Below are 22,610 nucleotides of genomic sequence, written 5' to 3'. Positions count from 1 at the left end.
AGCAGGCAGAGGTTAGCCTCGGACAGTGTTTGGGCAGAGGAGGGACGGAGCTGACCAACCGTGACCCACTCGGCCCCCTCCACTTCCTGTCCTCTGCCCCATCTCTCCCCTCCCCCAAGGGCCATAGCCTTTAGTCCCGGTCCATCAATGCAGGAAGGGGAATGCAGGAGGCCGAGAGAGAGCCAGGGGCCGCCTCAGTGCCTCCGGGCCCACCGCATGCCCTGGAAGACAATCTCAGGGCTTTCTGGACACTGCACTCCGCCCGGCCCACCTGCCTGCTCCCTGGGCCAGTTGGCCAGGGCCAGGGGTGGTGCCTTATGGCTCTTCTGCCGTTCCTTGATGATGAATTTTGCATCCTAGTTTCTATATTGCCCCTGAATATTGTAACTATAATTTATTCATTTTTCTCTGTGTCTGTGCCAAGGAGCCCAGGCTCTGCGCTTGCCTTCTCACCCAGGAGGCCGTCAGCCTGCGTGCTTGTGGGAACACCTTATGCCTGAACTCACAGGCACCAATAAAAAGGCTCTATTTTTAATGGTGTGGTCTGCGTTTGTGGGGAGACAAGAACACGGGTGTACGCTCAGGAGGTCGGGGGGAGGGAAGGGGAGACGCCCTGCAGGGCCGCGTGGGTACTGAGGCTGTGTTGGGAATGGGAACGAGGACACAACACGCTGGGCCTCCTTCCGTGCAGGCCAGGCAACCTGCAGACGAAGCCAGCTACGAGAGGCTGGCTGGGCTCACGGAGTTCTCCCGGTGGAAGAACCCCTCTCTCTCCAGGGGTCTCCGGGGTGGGTAGTCAGACAAGCTGTGTGCTTGGATGGGTGAGGGCACGCACTCCCACTCACCCTCACGGAGCTGGGGCTCGAAGGGTGAAGTCGCCGCCCCTCCCCCAGGTGGAGGCAGGCAGAGGGGTGGGGTGGGTAGAGGCCTTGTGTGGGGCTGAGCTACTGAGGTCCCTGGGGACTTGAGCACCACACGCCGGAAGCTGTAGAACTTCATCCATCTGCACCAGCCAGACCTGTCTGACCTGCCCCTGGCCGCCTGGGCTGCAGGCCAGAGGAGCAAGCTGCACTCTGCCCTGGTGAGCCCCCCTTGAGGGGCAAGGTCAGCCTCCCTCTTAGCAATAATACTGATTTGCACAAGTGCTGGGAAGGGGACCCAACAAGGAGACCGGACTTCTTGTTCGAATCCTCTGCCTCTGTTTGTACTCTCTGTGGTTTACTGGTTAAACGCACGGACCCACAGTGCCAAGTTCAAATCCCAGCTCTTCTACTACCAAGTGAGATTTCTTATGCAAATGACTTCCTCCTCACTGTGCCCAGGTGTCCTCAGTACTGACTGTGCAAATAACCCTGCTCACCTCCTAAGCTTGTCTAGTTCATGTATGTACAGCACTCCGAAGAGAGTCTGGAACATGCCTCATGACTTCCATGCTCTTTTCATGCTCTGGCCTCTATTTCTATGTTTTAGCCTCTTTTTTTTTTTTCTCTTACCAGTTTTGTCACCTTATTTAGGTACATCTCTTGCCTCGGGACATGCACACACATGGCCATAAGGTCAGTGGCCACAAGAGGACTCAAGGCTTCGAGTCTGGCCCGTGGTGGGGTAGGCTGTCCTTGTGCCCAACTTAGGCAGGGACAGCCAGGTCTTAGGCTTCTCATGGTGGACACCGAGTTGCCCTGTCTCCTCTCTCACTGGCCCCTGGATTCCTTTTGTAGAGATTGCTTCAGCTTGCGTGATCCCCAAGCCCACCTCTCCAAAGGCAGTGAGGCTCAGCTCTGACTGCCCTGGGGTCTGGGTGGCAGCCTCCAGCAGCTCCAATACCCCAGCTGTTAGGCCCTGCGAGCTCCTACCCTGTGGACACAGCCCATGGCTAGACTGAACCTGCTCACTCCCCCTCTAGAGCCACAGGGCCACTTGACTTTTTGTTTTTTTAAGATAAATGAAGACAGTCTAGGTCAGTGGTCGGCAAACTGCGGCTCACGAGCCACATGCGGCTCTTTGGCCCCTTGAGTGTGGCTGTTCCACAAAATACCACGGCCTGGGTGAGTATTTTGAAGAAGTGGCATTAGAAGAAGTTTAAGTTTAAAAAATTTGGCTCTCAAAAGAAATTTCAATCGTCGTACTGTTGATATTTGGCTCGAAGGGTAAAGTCACTGCCCCTAATGACAGCGTGGTGTGCGTGGCCTAATTGTTGACTAATGAGTTTGCCAACCACTGGTCTAGGTTTTACAGCAATATGAATGTGCTGAATATACAATATTTTTTGGCATCGTTTTCCATACAGACAGACCTCTCAACATAGCCCCTGTGGAGAGCGGCTACAGTGTTTGGACAGGTTATGGTCCCAACCTGTGGTCCCACGTGGCTGAGTGATACAGGCTGCGGGAGGCGCAGCAAGTAAACAAAGCTTGATCAGGTGCACGTAACTGAGTAGATTCGAAACCACGAGAATGTTGTAAACATCTTGACCACGGCCTTGCTTTGCCTCCTGGAATCTGGCTATAAAATAAAGACACGGCTTGCAGGCCGTGGGGCTGTCTCGCCATCAGAGAGGGCAGCGTCCCAACCAGACCCAGCCTTCTTCTCCTGTCTGTCTTTTCTCAATCCTTCACCGCCCGCCTCAGGCTCACCGAACCTGGCTGTGCAGGCGCGGCACAAGCCCTCCCGAAGAAACGGAGCTGTAAGCACCTCACAGTCAAGTGGACTGTTTTCCCATAAGAAAGAGGGGAGTCCCTTGGGGAAAGGCTTCCAGGTGATCGACTCATACCAAGAGGCCATGCACACCACACGGCAAACTCATACCAACAGGCCACGCACACCACACGGCAAACTCATACCAAGAGGCCACGCACACCACACGGCAAACTCATACCAAGAGGCCACGCACACCACACGGCAAACGAGGCTCAGCCAGCAAGGACAACTCGAGCTGCTCTGAAAGGGACCCTCACTCGTTCGCTGTTCCCAAACCTTAGTCACCGGACTTCTCTCGATAACTTTGCCATATCCACACGCTACTCATACTAAGCATTTTACGCCATATATCAATTATATCAACATGCTTAAAAGTTAGAACCATTCTATGTAACACCACCCACGGATTCATGGGTTGGTTGTGCTGTTCTTCATTGTATAAAACTAAACTCACAGTTATTAAACTTGAAACATGTTTTCTAAACATCACTGGCAGGGATTTGTACCTTGATTTGGGAACACACAGATCTGGTCTAATTTCCTGCCACAGGTGGGGACATTGAGTCCAAGAGAGGGGAAGGAAGGATCTTAGGAAGGTTACACACGGACATTCTAGAGACCTCCCGATTCCCAGAGTCCCTTCCCCCGAGGTCAGCCGGGCCCATTATTGCCATCCTGATAAACAGGAAGAGAGGCACTGGGCGCACAGCAAAGGTGACCTCTACCACCCTCTTGCCAGTCACAACGGACGATGCTCACCTAAGCAGGGACCACTGCCTTTGTCCCCGTAGGTGCTAAAGGGTTTCTCTGGAGGATGAATGACTTGGTCAGTGTCTTTTACAGAAGCTGAAGTGGGAACTATTTTTTCTTATGATGTGTTTCCCTGTCCTAGGCAAGGGTAATTGCCCAAACCAGTGGGGACCAGCAGAGGCCAGCTGGGGACTCGGGGAGGAGGAGACAGAATGCAAGGGACAGAGTGGGCCGACGACCCTTGCAGCCCGCAGGGTGGCGGTCTCTCTCTCACACGGCTCCGCAGCCATGGGGACCTCGTGCACCTGGTCCTCCCATCTGCTCCTGCTGCCAGGGAGGATGCAGCGAGCACCGTGGCAGGGAAGAGCATCATTAAGGAGGGCTGCCTCTTTAGCTCCAGGACTCGGGGGACCAGACAGGAGAGGAGAGGCATTTACAGGGCTACCGTACCAACATTAAAATAGCTGTAGGGCATTTTTTTAACCACCTCTTTGCTCCCCTCTGTCGCTTTCCAGAGTCTGGAATAAAAGTGGCTGATCGAAAGGGGCCTGATCTAAAAGAGGTGCCCCGTGAGCCAGTGGAAGCTCAGCTGCTTGTTGTCCTTAAACACAGAAAGCTTTGGGGCGCCCTTTAGACCAGAGGAGGCATGGCTCGAATAAATCACACACTACAGGCCTGGGGAAGAATATGTCATTTTCTGAATCTCTACTCCACTGACCCACATCCCACCCCCCCTCCATGAAATTTCCGTAGGTTGGTGGCTTCCATCCGACCTGGCTCCCACCGACCACAGCTAGGCCCTCAGGCACCCCTGGGCCTTTACCAAAATGTCTTCTCTGATTTTGGGGTAGTTGGGGTACTTCCCGAGGACCTTGAACAGAGAGAGAAAGGGGGTAAAAACATCAGATGGGCTCCCTGCCAACACGTCAGGCTGCTGCCCCAACCCCCGCCCCCCCCCACTCCCCCCCCCCCTCCCACCCCGGGCCAGTGCTGGTGGCTTACATTGTGGCAGACTTCGATGGCCTCCACGAACTTCTTGCCCTTCAAGTAGTTGAAAGCTAATTTGAAGCCTGTTCAAGGGCAGGGAGAATACAGACGGTGGTGGCACTCTGATGACCGGAGTGACCCTCTGGTTCCCACCACGGGCCCGAATAGAGGACCTGAGGCCTGCGGTGAGGTCAGGGTGGTGGTCCTGCTGCCGACGCCCTCCCGGGCCCACGTGCACCCGGGCCTCGACGGGTGGCCTTACCGACGGCAGGGTTGGCGTAATGGCTGAACTTCCAGGCCAGCTCGTAGTTGGCGGCTGCGTCCTGGTAGGACTGCTCCTTCTCCATGATGAAGCCCAGGTACTCGTAGGCCTTGTAGCAGGACTGCGGAGGACGCCGGTCAGACCTCTGCAGCGGGCAGGCCCTCCCCGCCGGAGCGACCCCTGGACCCAGGAATCCTTCCCAACTCTCTCCCCCATCCCACGTTCCCCTTGGCTGCCTGACTTTGTATGCCTCTTTTTTTTTTCCTTTTAAATATATTTTTATTGATTTCAGAGAGGAAGGGAGAGGAAGAGAGAGATAGAAACATCAATGATGAGAGAGAATCATTGTTCGGCTGCCTCCTGTGCGTCCCCCACTGGGGTGCGAGCCCACAACCCGGGCATGTGCCCAGACGGGGAAATCAAACTGTGACGTCCTGGTTCATGGGTCAACATTCAACCACTGAGCCACACCGGCCGGGCTGTACGCCTCTTCTTGCCTTGCCCCGTGCTGTGCTCCCTGTTCCCATCCTGCTCTTTCCTGGTCTCTCCTCCTCCCACATCTGCTCTACCCTAGACGCCTGCCACCCGGTGTCCCCCCCACCGCTCCCCGGGCATCGGGCCCCTTGCCTTGTTGTGCTGCACGCAGCGCCGCAGCAGCTCTGAGGCCAGGTCGAACTTGCCGCCCTGGCAGTAGATGTCAGCCAGCAGGAGCCAGCTCTTCTCCAGGTCCTCGGCCTCGGCCAGCGCCCACGGGGCCTTGGCCAGACGCTTCAACTGTGTGCGCGCCTTGGGGACCTGCTTCAGCAGCATGTAGGCCTGCGCCATGGCCAGCAGCGCGGGGACACTGTCCCTCTGTGCCCGAGGGGGGTGGGAAGCGGACGTCGGCGCCGGGAACCTCAACCTCTCCCGCCGGCGCCCCTGCCCACCTGGCCGGCCAGCGCACCTCCACCTGGGCCATCTGGATGAAGGTGCCCAGCGCGGCCTCCATGTTCGCCTTCTCCTTGGTGGCCAGCAGGCAGAGGCCCTGCAGCAGCTGCAGCTGCGTCTGGCCCCAGGCCGTGTGCGGGTGGAACTCCCGCAGCAGCTTCTCCGCGGTTCGCACGCCCAGCTGCTCCGACTCCTTCCTGCTGGGGCAACTGGAGGCATGGGGGGGAGCCTGAGGCCACGGGCCGGCCTGCACCGCCCTCAGAGCGTCTGGGCCCAGAGGGAGGCTGCAGGCTCTCCCCGCCCTTCCCAGGGTCCCGCCCCTGCCCCCAGGCCCTGACCTCTCCTCGGGCACAAGGTTGGGGAAGGCCTCTCCTCCCACGATCTCGTTGTCTGGGTTCAGGCAGATTTGCACCATGGAGCAGGTGGCGCTCTGGCCCCAGGTGCTGTCCTTGCGAGCTTTGTTTAGGAACTTGAGCGCTTCAGTGGGTTGCCCTATATGCCTGCAGCGGAGGAAACACCAAAATCACAGGGGGAGACTGAGACCCGGGGTGTGCAGGGGCTGGAGCGCTGGTCTCCCTGTTCCCGGGTCTGGAAGCTGAATCTCTGCAAAGGCCCAGCCTGCCTGTGAAGGAGAAAGCCTCCTCACCGGAAAGGCTGGACACCGCCCCCCCGGACCCCCCAACGCCCCCTCCCTGCCCCCACACTCACCAGTGGTAGATGCCTGTGCAGTAGTTGAACCCTGGCTCCAAAAGCACTCGGCTAGACACCTTCTTGGCCAATTCAAAGAAGACAGGGGCATCTTCGAGCCTGCCGCTTCTTCGAAGCAGGTCAATTAGTTTATTCAGGACAGAAAAATGGTCTAAAATAAAAGAGCAGCGAGGGGAGAAGCTGGGAGGAGCAGGGAGGACCAGGAGACACTGCCCATCCGGGCTGAGCAGGGTCACTCCAGCCGCTTAGGTCTCCACGATCGTGATGCGTCAAGGAGCAATCATCGCCGCTGACAGTTATACTGAACCTGGCATTAGGCGTTTTACCTGGACGTTAACTACACAATGAAGCAGTTGACTCTTATTGTTCCCATTTTACAGATGAGGAAACGAGACACAAAGAAGCTAAGAAATCTGCCAAAGGTTCCACAGCTGATAAGTGGAAGACCAGGATTCAGACCTAGACATTCTGGCTCCAGGACCCACGCTCCGAACAGCTACGATCCGCTGGGCCTCTGGGCAGACTGCTGCTGCCTGCTGTGTCTGGCGCCTTCTCCAGCCAGAAGCGGGGGAGGGGCCTACGCCGCCGTAGTGAGAGGCAAGGGAGCCACACACCAGGGGAGAATTTCTTAGCCCCTTCCAGGGGGCTGTGGCCTCAGAAGGGGACTGAGGTTGAACCCCACTGCCTGGGGCTTGGGGACAGACAGGCTGTCCTGGGTCCAGTGCCAAGCACTGCCCTTCCTGAGGCCCGGAACCGGCCCCTCGGACAAGGGAAGGACCAGCACGTTCCATCGGGGCTTTATCGGTTTCCGGCCTCTCTGGGAACAATCGGAGAGGAAGGGGTTTCCTCGGCCCAGTCAGGAAGGAGGGGAGAGGGCCCACCCTTCTGGGGAGAGCGGCCCTCGCTGGTGGGAACTGCCACAGGCAGTCTCGGTGGGCAGGCTCCACGCAGGCAGCTACCTGGCGCTTTCTCCAGGACTTGGTGGTAGAGGTTGATGGCAGCTTCGTATTCCTGCTTCCTAAACATCAGGTCTGCCATCATCTATCAGAAAAGACAGGGCTCCAGAATTCCTGACAGCATCTTGCAAGGGGGTGGGGGCGGGGTTAAGGGTGGGGCTGAGGAGCAGGGTGGGGGGTGGGGGAGGCGCGTCAAGGGTAAGGAGGGAAAGTAGAAAAGCTTCCCTGGGCACTTGGGAGGAGCTGCCGCAGGAGGAGCCCAGAGGTGGGGCTGCCTGGGGGATGTGGGGGGAGGGCGGGGTGGGGGGTGGGGGGTGAGAGCATGGAAATGGGAAGGGAAGGCCAGGGCTGGACACCAATGGGACCTTTTGATAGCTAGCACAGCCAGCCAGCCCCTCACCCGTGTCTGAGAACTGCCAGCCCCAGGCAGGGGAGGTAGGCTGGGGGCTCCCCTGCTCTGCTGGGGTGGCCCTAGGTGATAGGGACAAGTAGCTCTGGGGAGGGGGGCTTTTCCCACACACACTTCCCCGAGCCCCAGGAACCAGCCCCACCCTGGCCTTCACCAACTGTGGGTGTGGTTTCCCCTGGTGTGAATGGACCTCACCGCCTCCCCTGGATTGTCCCAGGAGGTAGATGCTGCCCCCTGCTGACAGCCCACCCCCCTCCCGTCTGAAGGACAGCAGGTCCATGTGAGGAGTCCCCTCTGCCCCGCAGGTCTCCGGGGTCGGCCAGGCCTCGGAGGTGCTGGGGCTGGGAAGCAGCCTGCATGGGGTTGCGGGAGCCTGCGGGGGGCGGGGAGGAGGTCCAGGGGGGCCTCTCACCACGCAGGCGGTCTCATGGTACTTGTCGGTCTCAAGGAGGACTGCGCAGTACTGCTGGCACAGGTCCAGGTGGCCCTGCAGCAGAGAGATCCGCGCCAGCTCCAGCACCACCTGGAACGAGACCGGAAGTGATGAGCCAACCAAGGAGCGTCAGGGGACCACTCGGGGATGGACGCCCCGTTCTACCTGCTCTGCTTCCAGGATAAGTCTCAGGCTCCCCCCAACACTCCAGCCATGCCGTGCGTTTCACTAAGGACCCTCTCGAAGTTGGGGGCCGGGTAACTCATCCTTCCGCTTCAACTCTGACCTCACCTCTTCTGGGAAGCCCTCGGCACCCCAGACTCAGGGACTGGCACCCTTCTTCTGAGTTCCCGCCGTGTCCTGACCCACATGAGGCTCGGGTCTCATGGTGGGAGAACTGCTTGTACTTGTCCACAGACCGTTGCCCGAGGGCAGGGACCATGTCTTGCCCCACGTGTCTCCGGGGCCTAGTGGACCACCTGGCATGTATTAGAAATCTGGGAGGTGAGCACTCAGTCAATGAATGGATGGGCCAGTCACTCAGCTTTTCATTTACTCGCTTAGCGTGAACTCCGGCCGCGTTCCCTAACCGGAGCCATACCTCCCTCACGCCGCCAAGCCTCCCTGGAAACAGCCTGGGCTTCACGCCCAGAGCCCCTGGCAGCCGCCCTCTCATTGTCTCCCCACCTCCAAGAGGGACCTGAAGACGCCAGACTGACATGACTTTCAGCAACGTCTTCCCACTCTGCCTCCACAAATGGCTGTCAAAGTGGGGGCTCCCCAGCCTGGCTCCAAGGGCTGTGGTGGGAGAGGCCCTGGGGTCAGCTAGAGCGGGCCCCCCACACCAGAAGTCCCATGCCGCTTACGCCTGAGCTCCTCAGGGAGCCACAGGCTGTGCCCTGCTGGCCTGTGCCCTGCTCAGGGAGCTCGACAGGGCATCGTGCCCCGAGAGAAGGAGTAGGGTCTGGCTTTGAGGACCCCACCTTGTTGTCAGTGGGCGTGTAGGAGAGGGCATCCTTGTAAGAGCGCATGGCCTTGGCGTACTCCTTCTCCACCACGTAGTGCTCCCCAAACTGGAAGCAGATGGAGGCTGCCAGCTCCTTCTGGGAGGGAATCACCTCCGGCTGCTCCAGCGGAACACGCTTCAGTATCCGAGACTGGAGGTCCAGGGCCTTGGGAAACCAGTCAAATCAGGGTCAGAAACCTGGAGCCTGATGCGCCAGACCTCAGGCCAGTTCACAGCAAGTCCCCAGCTCTGTTTCCAGAGCTCGCTGTGTTAGAAAGGGCATCTCAAGCCCCTTTAGCAAATCTGGGTCCCTCTGGACACGCGAGGCCACTGGCTGAGTGCTCTGGTGGCAAGCTGGCACCACCTCCGGGACAGCACTCCAACAAAACACTCTATTGTATTCTACTTGTTTACCGGTTTCCCTCACACCTTGGCACTCACTGTGTCTAATTGGCTTAGGCCGGACCTACGGGCTAGAAAAAGCACACAGTAGGTGTTCAATGCAAGCTGTGTTTTGATGGATGCATTTGTTCTGAATATTGCCCTGCTGCGAATGTGAGGCAGCCCTCACACATGTCCACGACATGCAATGACCAAGTGAGTCACTAGAGAGCATCAGGGCCAGAGGAAAATGACGATGCCGGGAAGAGGGCACAAATCAGCACTGAGCGCCCCAGGGGCCAGAGAGAGGAACGGGAACCCCATGGCAAACAATGGAATAAATCCAGCAGTCGGAGTGGGCTCTCCCTCTACGACCACAGAATGCACCCCAGGAGCAAGTGGCAGGCCACACCTTTGGGTGCAAAGAGTGAGGTAGGCAAAACAGGAATGGCCAGGAACTGTCCCGTCAGGGGAAGTATGGAGAGCGGCAACAGCGTTTGGACAGGTTCAAGCCTCGGACTAATGAGAGGGCACGGTCCTCTCCTGGCAAAGCCACGTTCAAGTCCCAGCTTGGAGGGCAAAGCCCTCCCAGCACAATTAGAGCCAAAGGCTATAGTTGTAAGCTTGACCTGATGGTCCGAACCTGTGGTCCCACGTGGCTGAGTGATACAGGCTGCGGGAGGTGCAGCAAGTAAACAAAGCTTGATCAGGTGCATGTAATTGAGTAGATTTGAAACCCACAAGAATGTTGTAAACATCTTGACCACGCCCTTACTTTGCCTCGTGGCATCTGGCTATAAAATAAAGACTCGGCTTGCAGGCTGTGGTGCTGTCTCTCCATCAGAGAGCAGTGTCCCACCTAGATCCAGCTTTATTCTCTTGTCTGTCTTTTCTAAATCCTTCACCGCCCCCTCGCAGGTTCACCCATGACCATGCCAGCTAGGCACATATGGCACCCAATGTGGGGCTGAGTATGGGGACCTGGGGCCAGCTTGGCGCAGAGAAGGGCTTGGGTTGGGACCGGCCCTATTCTGATTCAAACCTCAGCTCCACCACTTATTAGTAGTGTGACTTTGGGCACATTTCTTAATCTCTTTGAGCCGTATCTGTCAAATAGCAATGTCACAGTGCCTTTCTCAAGGGGCTACTGTGAGAATTAAATAAGAAGGCAAAAAACCTAGTACAAAGTCCAGCATAGAGCTATGGGCATTGCCCATTATCATCACCATCAGCATCCTTGAGGACAAAGGCACTATCTTGCTCCCTGACTTGCCCAGCCCAGCCCAGCCAGGCTTAGAGCACTTTGGTGCACCATCAAATTAGTGAGCAAGGGTTGGGGAGTCAATGGAAGGTGGAGCTCAGCGGTGTAACCAAGTCTTCTTTTGAGGACCAAGCCTAGAGACTTCCAAACCTTTAGTCCCGTCATTCCTTCTTCAGCTCCATCAGAAAATGGCAGGTGACGAGCTTGAGTCTACTGGTCAATTACCTTGTTCAAGGTTTCCAGCACATCTTCCTTCTTATGGCTCTGGTAAACCTTTGCCAGCAAAAGCAAGCACTTGACATCATTCATCATGGATGGGATGTCTGTGGCTGCAAAATGGAAACTCAAATTACTGTTCTCTGCCCCTTGGGAGCCCTGGGGTGGGTGGGTGGGAAGGAGGGGGTTGGGTTCAGGACCTCAGCTAGTGTCTAGTCGCTGCATCATTCTGCAAGAGAAGACAGAACGGGGGTGGGGGGTGGGGTGGGGGGACGACAATAAGCCTGCTCCCAATGCAAGGGGAGTGATCTAGAATGCTACCTCACCTACGTCATGTTCCAGTGCCTGCTTCAAAACCTTTTCTGCTTTGTTGAACTTCTTCAACTTCAGGAGCAGTTCAGCTAGATCACAGCACAGAAAGTCCTGCCCGCTAATCTTCTGGGCAGCCTCATAAAAATTAATTGCCTTTGTGCAAACAGGAAATACTGGCATCAGGTCGGGTTCTACACTTGAGTGCCTCCCCTTGTGTTCCCCTCGGCAGCCGCCACACCTGTGGGCCCCTCCAGAACACAGAAGCCTGAGAGGACAAGGCCCTCCCAGCTGGCAGGGCTCAAGCTTCAACCTGAGCAGGTGTGGGGAGTGGGGGAGAGTTGCTGAGTTTTCCCCTTGGCACCCCATTCAGCAGGGAGCTCAGGGGAAACTCGGCCACTTCCCTCCCATCCTGACCCTCTCTCCCACCCATGCACCCTCCTCCACCTTCCCTGCTGGGCTGGCCCTCCCCACCTCTTCCCGCCCAGCTCAGCCCAGCCCAGCCTGACCTTGGTGTACTCGTGGGCCTTCACATAAGCTCGCCCGATTCTGCTGACCAGGGAGGCGTCGTGTGGGTTCTTTCTATAGGCCTCGTCATAAGCCTCCAGGGCCTTCTCGGGCTGGGGGGGAAAGGGTCAGGGGTCTCTGCCTTCTCTCCCACCGGGGAGGTGAGATTGGGGGGCGACTGGCAGGGTCATGAGGCCCTTGCTCACCTCCAGAATGTTCATGAAAGCATCGCCCAGGAGCAGGCTGGTGTCGGGGCCAGGTAGATGTTCACAGAGCTCCCTGCACAAGTGACCAGGAGCTTATCTCAGACCTGTGTGTCCTTCATATTCCTGAACCCAGCTCCTTCTCTTCTTTCCACTAGTCCTGGCTGACATTCATTCATTCCTCCGATACTCATTGAAAGCCCAATGTGCATGAGGCTCTCCTCCTCTGTCACCTGGGCCATGGCCAGAGCCTCCGCTCAGCCCTCCAGACCGCTCTCCACGAGATAGCCACACGGCTCTTTCTAGGACTCCAATCCGACCACGTCACCCCACTGTTTACGGTTTCCCACTGCCACTGGGATAGTCTCCCTCCCTCTTCCCAGCATGCCCCTCCCACCTGAATTGCCTAAATGGAGTTTTGCCTGAGGAAAGGGACTGGGAAGGTACACTCTGGGTCCCAATGTCAAATCATAGAGACAGCGGCTTGAGGCTTCAGATCCGTTCTCCATCCTCCTTCACCTCACATTAGTCACATTCCAGTCATTGGACATTGCCTCAAGGATGGGCAGAGCCGGGGGCCAGGGCAGAAGTGCGTTCCCATGGTTCCCCCCAGAATGTGGGCCATACAAGGGGGAGGGGGTACAAGCAGGGCTCAGTGTCCTCGGAACTCGGCACCGAGCCAGCCTGGCTGACCCACCATGCTCAATTCTAGCCCTCGGGGCAACTTCACACTTTCATCCCACGCCACTGGAGGGGAGGCTGTGGGTGCGCTTACCGGTAGCATCCAATGTAGAGGCGGACGTCTTTGCGGGTGTGCAGGTAGATGCTGGCCATCTTCTCCTTGGCTTCCGTGTAGTAGGGCTGCTTGGGCGTGATGTTCCTCAGCATGCTCAGCGCCATGTCCACGTTCCCCTTGCTCAGGGCCAAGTCCACGTTGGCAATGGTGATGCGGGTCTCCTCCGGCGTGCCGCTGAACTCGTCGATGGCATCCTGCATGACCTTGGTGGCCTCGTGCTAAGACACGGGAACCCAACACACCCTCCATTTGCCTCCACCCACCGCACGTGACCTGATAACACTTAAAATCTCTTCTAGGAGACTCAAAGCAATCCCCCTTCCCAACCTGGCCCGGGAGAGGAATGAAACAGGGAGACGGCCAAAACCGGTTTGGCTTGGTGGATAGAGCGTCGGTCTGTGGACTGAAAGGTCCCAGGTTCGATTCCGGTCAAGGGCATGTACATTGGTTGCGGGCACATCCCCGGTAGGGGGTGTGCAGGAGGCAGCTGGTCGATGTTTCTCTCTCATCGATGTTTCTAGCTCTCTATCCCTCTCCCTTCCTCTCTGTAAAAAATCAATAAAATATATTAAAAAAAAAAAAAGAAACAGGGAGACAGCTGCCGGGAGCAGTCCTGCTACATGGGAGCCAAACACAGGATGACCCACCTCCATCTGCAGAGGGGCTTCCGGGGTAGAAAGTGGAGAGATCACTTAGCTGTCCAGGGCCACTGTCCTTGGAGGGCAGGGGGAAGGTGCCCAGCTAGCTGGGGGGTACAGAAACCCCCAACTGTAAGAACCTCCCTATTCCTTACCACCTCAAAGTCTTCCCATGGGAGACCTATGGACGCATGTTCTTGAACTTCCCTGTTTAAATGTTGTGGGATTGGGTGCATAGAGGTCTCTTTACATTTTCATTATATCTGTACCCTTGATTATTTTTTTTTTCTTTTCTTTTTTTTTTTAATTTCTTTATTGATTAAGGTGTCACATATTTGTCCTCATCCCCCCATTCCCATCCCACCCCTCTCCCCACGCATGCCCCAATCCCCTGTTGAACTTAACCGTTGGATAGGCTTATATGCATGCATACAGGTCCTTTGGTTGAACTCTCCCCCTCCCCCCACCCTCCCCCTACCCTCCCCTATCCTCCCTCTGAGGCCCGATAGTCCGATCGATGCCTCCTTGCTTCTGGTTCTGTTCTTGTTCCTCAGTCTATGTTGTTCATCATTTCCTCTAGATGAACGAGATCATATGTCACTAGATATATACTAATAAGAACTGAATGTGAGACGAGCAATAATATTTATGCTGACAGGCAAATGAATCAATCTGTAGCGAGCTTCCCCCTGGACCAACAGTTCTTTTGAGACCCAATTTCGATGTCCAGTAGTTCCTTATGTGTACATGTCAGCACTGACCCCTCAGCTCTGGATGGTGGACAAATGGTGGTAACGGAGGTCCGACTCCCTCTGGTTTGGTCTCGGCCGAACCCAGGGGCACGGCGTCACCCAGACTAAGGGGCACGTGGCCTCACCCATACCCAAGGGGCGCGTGGTCTCACCCGGGCCTGGGACCCAGCCTCACCCGGATGGATCCAGGGGTGCACGGCCTCACCCGGACCCAGGATCTGGCTTCACCCGTACCCAGGGACGCTTGGCCTCTCCCAGACCCAGGGGCACGTGGCCTCACCCGGGCTTAGTTGCACAAGGCCTCACCTGGATCCAGGGACACATGGTCTCTCCCGGACCCAGGGACGCTTGGCCTCTCCCAGACCCAGGGCCACTTGGGCTCACCCGGGCCTAGGTGCACGAGGCCTCATCCGGATCCAGGGACGCATGGTCTCACCCGGACCCAGGGACGCTTGGCCTCTCCCAGACCCAGGGGCACGTGGCCTCACCCGGGCCTAGGTGCACGAGGCCTCATCCGGATCCTGGGACACATGGTCTCACCCAGACCCAGGGACGCTTGGCCTCTCCCAGACCCAGGGCCACTTGGGCTCACCCGGGCCTAGGTGCACGAGGCCTCATCCGGATCCAGGGACGCATGGTCTCACCCGGACCCAGGGACGCTTGGCCTCTCCCAGACCCAGGGCCACTTGGGCTCACCCGTGTACCCTTGATTATTTTAACACAGATACTTTCTTTGCCCATTTTGGTGCTTTTTGCCTTGTATTCAGCCTCCCCAGCATTTCTTCCTCAACCTCTGCCCAATCTCCTACTACTGTGTCCTCAGTGCTTTCTGTGTTCCATTGGTTCTCTCTTCTGTAGGAACATTGGTTAAGCCTTTAGTGGAGACCTGTTGTCTTTCTTATCCATCATCCGCTCAAATCACTTATTTTTCCTGGTTTTTCAACCCTTTCCTCTGGTCAGAGAGCTTCAGCAAGGGCTAGACACAGTTTTTGTGAAACTCAAAACTTCCTACTCTTTCTCATGAAATCATAGTTTCATAACGACATCATTGTTTTCGGTGGTTACTCTCTTGAACTCCGCCAGCTGACTTTTCATCTCTCCCTGTTTTACTAGGACCCCTTTCTTGATCTCTTATGTTCTACTTTGAGCTCGTTTTATAAGACCCCATGTTCTTTTTCTTTTCACTGAGTGCAGAAAAGTTTTCTGGAAAAAAAATATATTTCTTCTATTTCTTATAGTATTCTTTCTCCTAAAGTATAATCTTGTCTTTTGTCTATTTTATCATCCCTTCTTCCCTCCATTCATTCAGTAACCTATAGTTCCACATTGGGCCCATTCTGATCACCCCTCGTCCTCTCGGGAACAGCCTCCTCTAACCTTGCCCTTTCTCACGAGCTGGACTGAGAGCACCCCTCCCCTTAGCTTTCTCCCTTTGGAGGTAGCCTTTTCGAGAAGCCAGGGTCAGGATGGAGCCTGCTGGCTCACAGCGAAGGCTCAGCTCTCAGGTCTGTTATCTTGGCCGAGGGAGCTGTGAAACTGCGGCCAGGTTATTCCCCTCCTTACTTTTCTCTGGCCGCCACCCCGATGAAGGAGTCTGGGACAGCGGAAACCACCGGCATTTCAGAGGGGAGTCCTTGCTCAGTAGCCTGCCCTTCTACGGGCTGGATGTGGGTTCCTCCAGGAATGTCCCTGCTTTTCCTGTGGCCTGACCACAATCCCCAGTTCAGAAAGTTTCAAGCCAAGGCCAGAACCTCAGGCCCCCCCACTCACTGCACCCTGCTTCCTCTCTGTCACCCAGGGTAGCTTCGGCAAGGACGGGGGTCTTGTGACCTGTTCTCCTTTACCCCGGGCCCCATCCCAGGGCCTGGCATAAAGCAGGTCCTCCATCCACAACTGAACAAATGACTAACTGTCAACTCTTCTCAGATGCAGCTGTCCCCTAATTTTGTTACAGATGGAGATTCCTTCTCTACTTTTAATGCTTTTTGGCAGATTTAAGGGAGGGAAGTACCGTAAACATTCCCATCTTTGCCCAGGAGGCAAATTTTAACTTTAGGAAGAAGAGTCCTCACGGACTGATTCCCCCATGCCAAGATCATTGTCGGAGGAAGCAGGATGGCCCAGCACTGGTGGACCATGGAGGGAGGTGGTCCTGGGGAGCAGGTGAGTGGGCAAGGCCAGTGAGGCCAAGGGTCACATGCAGAGTCCAGCTCCCCCAGCCCTGGCCTTGCCCCTGCCAGACCTTCCACAGCCCCGAGGCTGCCTCACACAGGTCACACACTGCAGCGCTCCAGGGGACACGGTTCATAAAGATGGTGGCGTGACTGGCATCCACCGGCAGGTATGCATTGCCCAATCTGCACAGCCACCTGGGGTGGGCCGGAGGGGCCTGTGTGTTCTGCCTCCCTGAGATGCTGACGGGGACAGGGACACAGGCAGGGGACGGATCAGGCAGGTCCCAGTCAGAGTGGGGCTTTATCTCGAGGGCCCTGGGGGCCACTGAGGCCTGTTAGGCAGCAGAGAGCTGTGCTTTCAAACGAATAAAGACTCAAATGTTAGCCTAAGTAAATATTAGCCAGAACCAAAAGGCCTGGTGCCCAGGCCGACCCTGGCCCTCCAGCATGCCCCAGACCCCAGGGAGGAGAGCCTGGCCTTGCTTACCAGCTCCCCATTCATCCGGAGGGCATCGGCCAGCTCCAGTAAGATGGACACCCGCTCGCTGGGCCCCACAGAAGGCCCGCGGACCTTCTTGCCTTCTTCCACCTTCAGAGTTGGCAATTTGATGATCATTTTCAGGGTCTTGATGGCTTCTGGATAGTCCCCAGACTTGTTGAGGGCCCTGGCCTTGATGAAGTGGTACAGGGGGTGGTCTCGGACCTAGAAGGGCCGGGCAGAAGGTGGGGCTCCATCACCGCTGCCACTCAGAGCACCCTGAGCCCACTGAGCCCACTGAGCCCGCCCCCGCCCGCGGGCCAGCGGAGGGTCAGAGGATGCAGGGAGCTCCCGGGGCTTCTCCCCCAAGGCCTGTGGGGACCGCAGCCAGCTGGGCTTGGGGGTGCCGAGCAGGTGACAGGGCGCAGAGGACCCCCACCTGGAAGTTGTGGCTGACGCCCAGCTCTAAGCAGTGGGAGCACATGGCGAAGTTGCCCTGAGCCAGGTAGATCTGGGACTTGAGGAGGTGGGCGTGCACGGAGGTGGGGTCCAGCTCCAGGCAGCGCTGCACGGTGTTCTGGGCATTCTCTAGCTCCCCTAGAAATAACCAACAGACCCCTGCATCCAGGGAGCCTGGGGGCCTCCCGGGACCCAGTGCGCAAAGGCAGAGTGACCTCTACGTGTCCTGCTGCCCAGGAGCACCCAGGGTTGGCATTTTACCCAGTTCTGTTCCGCCTCACTCAGAGGGCTCCTCCTAAAATGAGAACGACACAGTTTTTGTGAAACTCAAACCTCAGTGCCACACCTCCCTGCTCTCTGTCACCCTCAGGGAGACGGCTGCGTCACGGCACTGCCCCACCTGGCAGCTCCGGGGAATACCTAAGTCCTGGTTCCACACCTGAGAGCAGGATGAAACCTAATCGTAACGGCAACTAGACTTGCCACAACTTACGAAGCACCTGCTCGATGCCCAGCCCACGCAAAGCACGTCAGAAAGGCGGGCTTAGTATTTGCCCAGCCCTGCCAGGTTGGTATCGTCTTCCTTGGTTTTTAGATGGAAGACTGGGACAAGGCCAGCCTGTGACCCGGGGCCCCCCAGCTCCTGAGGCTGAGCTGCGGACGCCCTGGCGCCGCGGGGCTGAGAGCCTCCCTGCGGCTGGGCTGGCTGGCCCTTGGCGGTGGCAGTGGCAGGGGTGGGGTGCAGTGAGCCGGGAGGGGAGCCAGGCCCCTCAACAGCTCCTGCTCCAGGAAAAACAAACATTGAAAACACAAGCTCGGGGGTCACCAGAGGCTGGGAGCAAAACAGGCCATGGGCCAGCCAGGCCCCCCAGCAGCCAGGCCCTCCACCACATGACCTGTTGGGTGGGGCACACCTGCTCGTGGGTCCCCTGCTCCCTGCTCCTTCCCTGTGTGCTGCAGAAATGTCAAGATGTCGCCATGGCAACACCACCCGCTGGAGGCCTTGCTTTGGCCCTACACCTGCTGGCAGCTGCCGGCACCCCAGGGGGAGCGCTCCTTCCCTCACCTGGTACCCAGAGACCTTAAAGCTGGGGGCAAACCTGGTCCCAGATGAACACTGGGAGGACTGAGGATGAAGACGGGGAGCCCTCGGCAGAGTGCAGCCCAGACAATACAGCGCCAGAGGACAGACAGGCGCATGGCATTCGGGGTGCTTGGGAAGCCCCGAGACAACAGCCGTCAGCGTCAGCGTGGCTCTCAGGCCGAGGGGGTGAAAGGCCGCAGGGAGAAACAGGGAGGGAGGGAGAGGATGAGAGGGCACCCAAAAGGATTCTCTCCTCCTTCCCCTCTCTCTCCAGGATCTGGGCCTTGAGATGGGAGAAGGAAGCCACTCTGGCCACCCTCCCCGCTTGCTGCTGTAGTTTTCTCCTAATGAAACAACACAATGTGCTTAGCTGTCGTATCTTTACTAGAAAGCAAACTCCAGGAGGAATTTCTGCCTGTCTGAGCGCTGGGGTGTCCTGGTGTCAGAGCAGTGCTGGCACGCCATGCAAGTTCAGGGACCACTGCCTGGCAGAGGCCACGCAATCAGCAAAAGGCCTGGGTGGGCCGAAACTGGTTTGGCTCAGTGGATGGAGCGTCGGCCTGCGGACTGGAAGGTCCCGGGTTCGATTCAGTTCAAGGGCATGTGCCTTGGTTGCGGGCACATCCCCGGTGGGGGGTGTGCAGGAGGCAGCTGGTCGGTGTTTCTCTCTCATCGACGTTTCTAGCTCTCTATCCCTCTCCCTTCCTCCCTGTAAAAATCAATAAAAAAAAAAAAAAAAAAAAAAGGCCTGGGTGGGAGAGACCCCTGCTGGTGAGGGAGGTCAGGGAGGTTTCAGGGGATTGGGGGCTGGAAGGCAGGACTGGGCAGGCCTGGTGAGTGTGTGAGTGTGTAAGTGTGAGTGTGTGTGTGTGTGTAAGTGTGTGTGTATGTATGTGTGAGTGTGTGTGTAAAGCATCCCAGGCAGGGAGCCCATGGACACTAACCTGGGGGCGCAAGTCCCACCAGGTGTCTGAACAGATGCGGGAGGACCCAAGTCCCCACCTGGCCACCAGGACCCACGGGCTCACCTGAGAGATACTTGACCTGAGCCATCACATACAAGGGGCCAATCAGAGCTGGTGCTGCTTTCACGACAGGAGTCAAGATCATAGCGACTTGCTTAAGAAGTGGAGACACGATCTGGCCTGGCGACCGGGGCTGTGGGAACGCGGGCCTGGCTGTGAGGTTTGGCCCACCCTGAGAGGAGCCTCAGAAAAAGCTCTCCCGGGAAGGAACGGGACTCCACGCAGATTTAGTGCCCGCTCTGTACTACCTGGTGCGGAGCAGGCGCGCCGGGGACAGGGACTTTGTTTCGTCCATGCTGTGCCCCGAGTGCCTAGCCTGGTGCCGGGCACGGGGCAGAGCACTCGGTAAACAGTTGTGGGATGACTCATGAGCAGGCATGAGGGATACTAGGCATGTCAGATCTGCTCCTTGCCCACAAGGAATCTCAACTGGCCGGGAAAGCAGGACGGACAAGTCAAGACTAACATACTTCTTGGAAGACTTCTGGGAAAAGGGAGCGCAGTTCCTCTCTAGGATAAAGGCCGGGGCACGAGCCAGGGCCCTGCTCCTCCAGGTGAGGTTCCTGGACCAGCAGCACTGGCATCGCCTGGGGGCTTGTTCCAGATGCAGGGCTTCTACCGCCGAGTCCGTACCTGCCCCGGAATGACCCCCAGGCGATCTGCGCGCTGCGCGTGCGAGTCTGAAGAGCACTGGGCCCCCCCACCCGCCAGGGGCTCCCGGGAGCCCGGTGACCGGCCAGGGGAGGTCCCTGCCTCTGTCCCAACCTGCACTCCGACCCCCGCCATGAAGATGCGCCTGCGTCTCACCTGCTTGGGGCAGAAGAACAGGTACTCCCTGACGATGCAGACCAGGAAGAGGGGGTCCAGCTTTTCGAAGTACTCGGGGCCCAGGGGGAGGCCCTGCATGCAGGAGAAGTGCAGCTCGGCCGCCTCCTGCAGGAGCGCCGTCACCTCCTGCTCCCCCTTGTGCCTCTTGGACGCCAGAAGGGCTTGGAGGAAAACCAGCACCTGTGGAGGCAGGCCCAGGTCTTGGAACCAACGCCGGCCAGGCAGAGTTGGTAGATGAGGGTGAAGCAGAGGTCCAGGCCATCTTGGCTACTCTCTACTTTGGGGTGGAGGAGTTTGGGGAGTGTGTGTGTTGGGGGGGGGGGGGGAGAAGGGGGGAGCAACCCATGCCCTCAGGGAGCTCTGACCTCAGACTTCCCCAGGGACTGCTGCACCTCCTTCAGGAATTCCAGCTGGTGCTCGGCCTCCTCCAGGTGGCCCTCTAGGATTTGGCCCCAGATGATTCCTGGGAATGGAACAGAACATGGATCAGCAGCCAGCTCCCAAGCACAGCCAGCAGGCCAGCAGGTCAAGGAGCGTGGCGGGACCGCGGCAGGAAGGGTCTCAGGGTTGGGGGGACCTTTTCCAACATCTTCATAAACTTCAAGTGATACATGCTCCTGGGAAAGAATTCAAATCCTAAGGCAAAGCAGAAAAGCCTCCCTCGCTGGTGCTCTGGCTTTAACCGTGCCTCCCTCCAGAGGTAACTTCGGGTTCTTAACGCACACACGGCTTTTCCCAGGAGGTCATACACATCTACCCCGTCCTCTGTCATGAAGATGTGCTATTCCCTGGTGGTTGGAACCATTTACTGAACTACTGCCCTCTGAAGGACGCCTCATCTCACGTTTGGTTTGTGTTCAGTGACTAGCCATTGCAGGGCTGTGGTGAGCATTTTGTGTGCGTTCCAATCCCTGAAGTAGAGGCGATGGGTCAAAGAACATGTGTATCTAAAACACTGAGAGATAAGGCCAGCTTGTCCTCCACAGATATCTGAATTCGTATTACTGCCAAGAATTTGAAAGTAGCCTTTCCTTTTCACCTCGCAGACACACTTTCCTCTTTGCCAGTCTGAAAAGTGAATTCTCACTGGGTTTAAGTCACATGTTTTTGATTATTAGGAAGAATGAACGTCTTTTCATATATTTAATGGCCTCTTCTTTTCTACTATGAATTTTTTGTTCAGAGCTTTTTCCTGTTTTTCTTTCGGGGGGGATTTTTTTCTCTATATATATGTATTATTAATTCTCTGTAGCTAACATTTCCTATTAGTTTGCATTTACCTTGTAACTATTTTTAGTGTATTTTGCCATCCATGAGTTTTAAATGTTGACACAGTCGAATCAGTAAAATATTTTCTTTACAGTTTCTGAGTTTGTGGTCAGGCTTAGAATCCCCAGTGAACCCAAGTCCAATTTAATATTTATGTTTAAATACTTAATTCATTCGGAACTTACTATTGAATATGGTGTGAGGCGGAGAGTCGCCTTTGGATAGCCAATTATCCAACTATGACCACTGGACTTGGGTTTGAAGTCCATTGGTTTGAAGTGTCATCTTTATCCTAAAACCTGTTTCTATCCCATTTTATCTGTTTACTCTAGTATTGGCCTCAAGCTGGTTTAACTACTGCTGTTTGGGGATATGTTTTGAATTTGGGAGGACAAATCCCTTCTGTTTCTACTATTCTTCTTTTGATGTTTTTTGGCCATTTTGGTGTATTTATTCCTGACTTCCTAACCACCATCCTGGTTTTCAATGATATCTGTCCCGCTATTTGGCTCATCTGTGGAATTTTTTACTTTGTAGTCGCATTTTTAATTTCTAACAACTCTTTTTTGTCCCCTGTATTTGTTCACAGTAGCATGTTCTTTACTTATTGACACCTTAGCCTCTGGAGCCAGCCGACGCTGGAGGTGTTTTGTAGGGGAACATCTTCTCTGTATCGGCCATGACCTTGCATGCCCCGCTCGGCCCCTCATTCAAACGGCCAAAGATTTACAAAAGGACTAGGCCAGTGGTCGGCAAACTCATTAGTCAACAGAGCCAAATAGCAACAGGACAACGATTGAAATTTCTTTTGAGAGCCACATTTTTTAAACTTAAACTTCTTCTAACGCCACTTCTTCAACATAGACTCGCCCAGGCCGTGGTGTTTTGTGGAAGAGCCACACTCAAGGGGCCAAAGAGCCGCATGTGGCTGGCGAGCCGCAGTTTGCCGACCACGGGACTAGGCTAATCCGTACTAGCAGCTGGGCAGATTTCCCGAGTTGTTAAGGTTACTGATTTTCTCAGCCGGGCCAGATAAGATGGTGACGCCAGGACGCGTGCGAGTGGGCCTGGCCTGGGCTGGAGGCCCGTGGGACT

General features: G+C 56.4%; 1 protein-coding gene across 1 annotated transcript in view; it reads right to left on the bottom strand.

Moving 5' to 3' along the window:
- Positions 1-4,121: 4,121 nt before the first annotated feature.
- Positions 4,122-22,610, bottom strand: part of TTC21A (tetratricopeptide repeat domain 21A) — a 30,617-nt gene continuing 12,128 nt past the window's right edge. Inside the window, exons 10-29 of the mRNA XM_008157166.3 lie at positions 20,612-20,709; positions 20,226-20,426; positions 19,422-19,551; positions 17,290-17,447; positions 16,860-17,075; positions 12,788-13,026; positions 12,016-12,088; positions 11,812-11,922; positions 11,320-11,458; positions 11,003-11,106; positions 9,113-9,301; positions 8,109-8,219; positions 7,291-7,372; positions 6,332-6,482; positions 5,962-6,123; positions 5,640-5,832; positions 5,324-5,548; positions 4,697-4,817; positions 4,450-4,517; positions 4,122-4,318 (exon numbers count right to left, since the gene is read on the bottom strand). Of these exons, the coding sequence (XP_008155388.2) occupies positions 4,241-4,318; positions 4,450-4,517; positions 4,697-4,817; positions 5,324-5,548; positions 5,640-5,832; positions 5,962-6,123; positions 6,332-6,482; positions 7,291-7,372; positions 8,109-8,219; positions 9,113-9,301; positions 11,003-11,106; positions 11,320-11,458; positions 11,812-11,922; positions 12,016-12,088; positions 12,788-13,026; positions 16,860-17,075; positions 17,290-17,447; positions 19,422-19,551; positions 20,226-20,426; positions 20,612-20,709 (2,849 nt within the window). The 3' untranslated portion in view covers positions 4,122-4,240. The remainder of the gene's footprint in view (positions 4,319-4,449; positions 4,518-4,696; positions 4,818-5,323; positions 5,549-5,639; positions 5,833-5,961; positions 6,124-6,331; positions 6,483-7,290; positions 7,373-8,108; positions 8,220-9,112; positions 9,302-11,002; positions 11,107-11,319; positions 11,459-11,811; positions 11,923-12,015; positions 12,089-12,787; positions 13,027-16,859; positions 17,076-17,289; positions 17,448-19,421; positions 19,552-20,225; positions 20,427-20,611; positions 20,710-22,610) is intronic.

Source organism: Eptesicus fuscus, chromosome 18 (genome assembly GCF_027574615.1).
Source record: "Eptesicus fuscus isolate TK198812 chromosome 18, DD_ASM_mEF_20220401, whole genome shotgun sequence".
NCBI lineage: Eukaryota > Metazoa > Chordata > Mammalia > Chiroptera > Vespertilionidae > Eptesicus > Eptesicus fuscus.
Note: the sequence above shows the minus strand (reverse complement) of the source record. Positions and strands in the feature narration are given on the sequence as shown.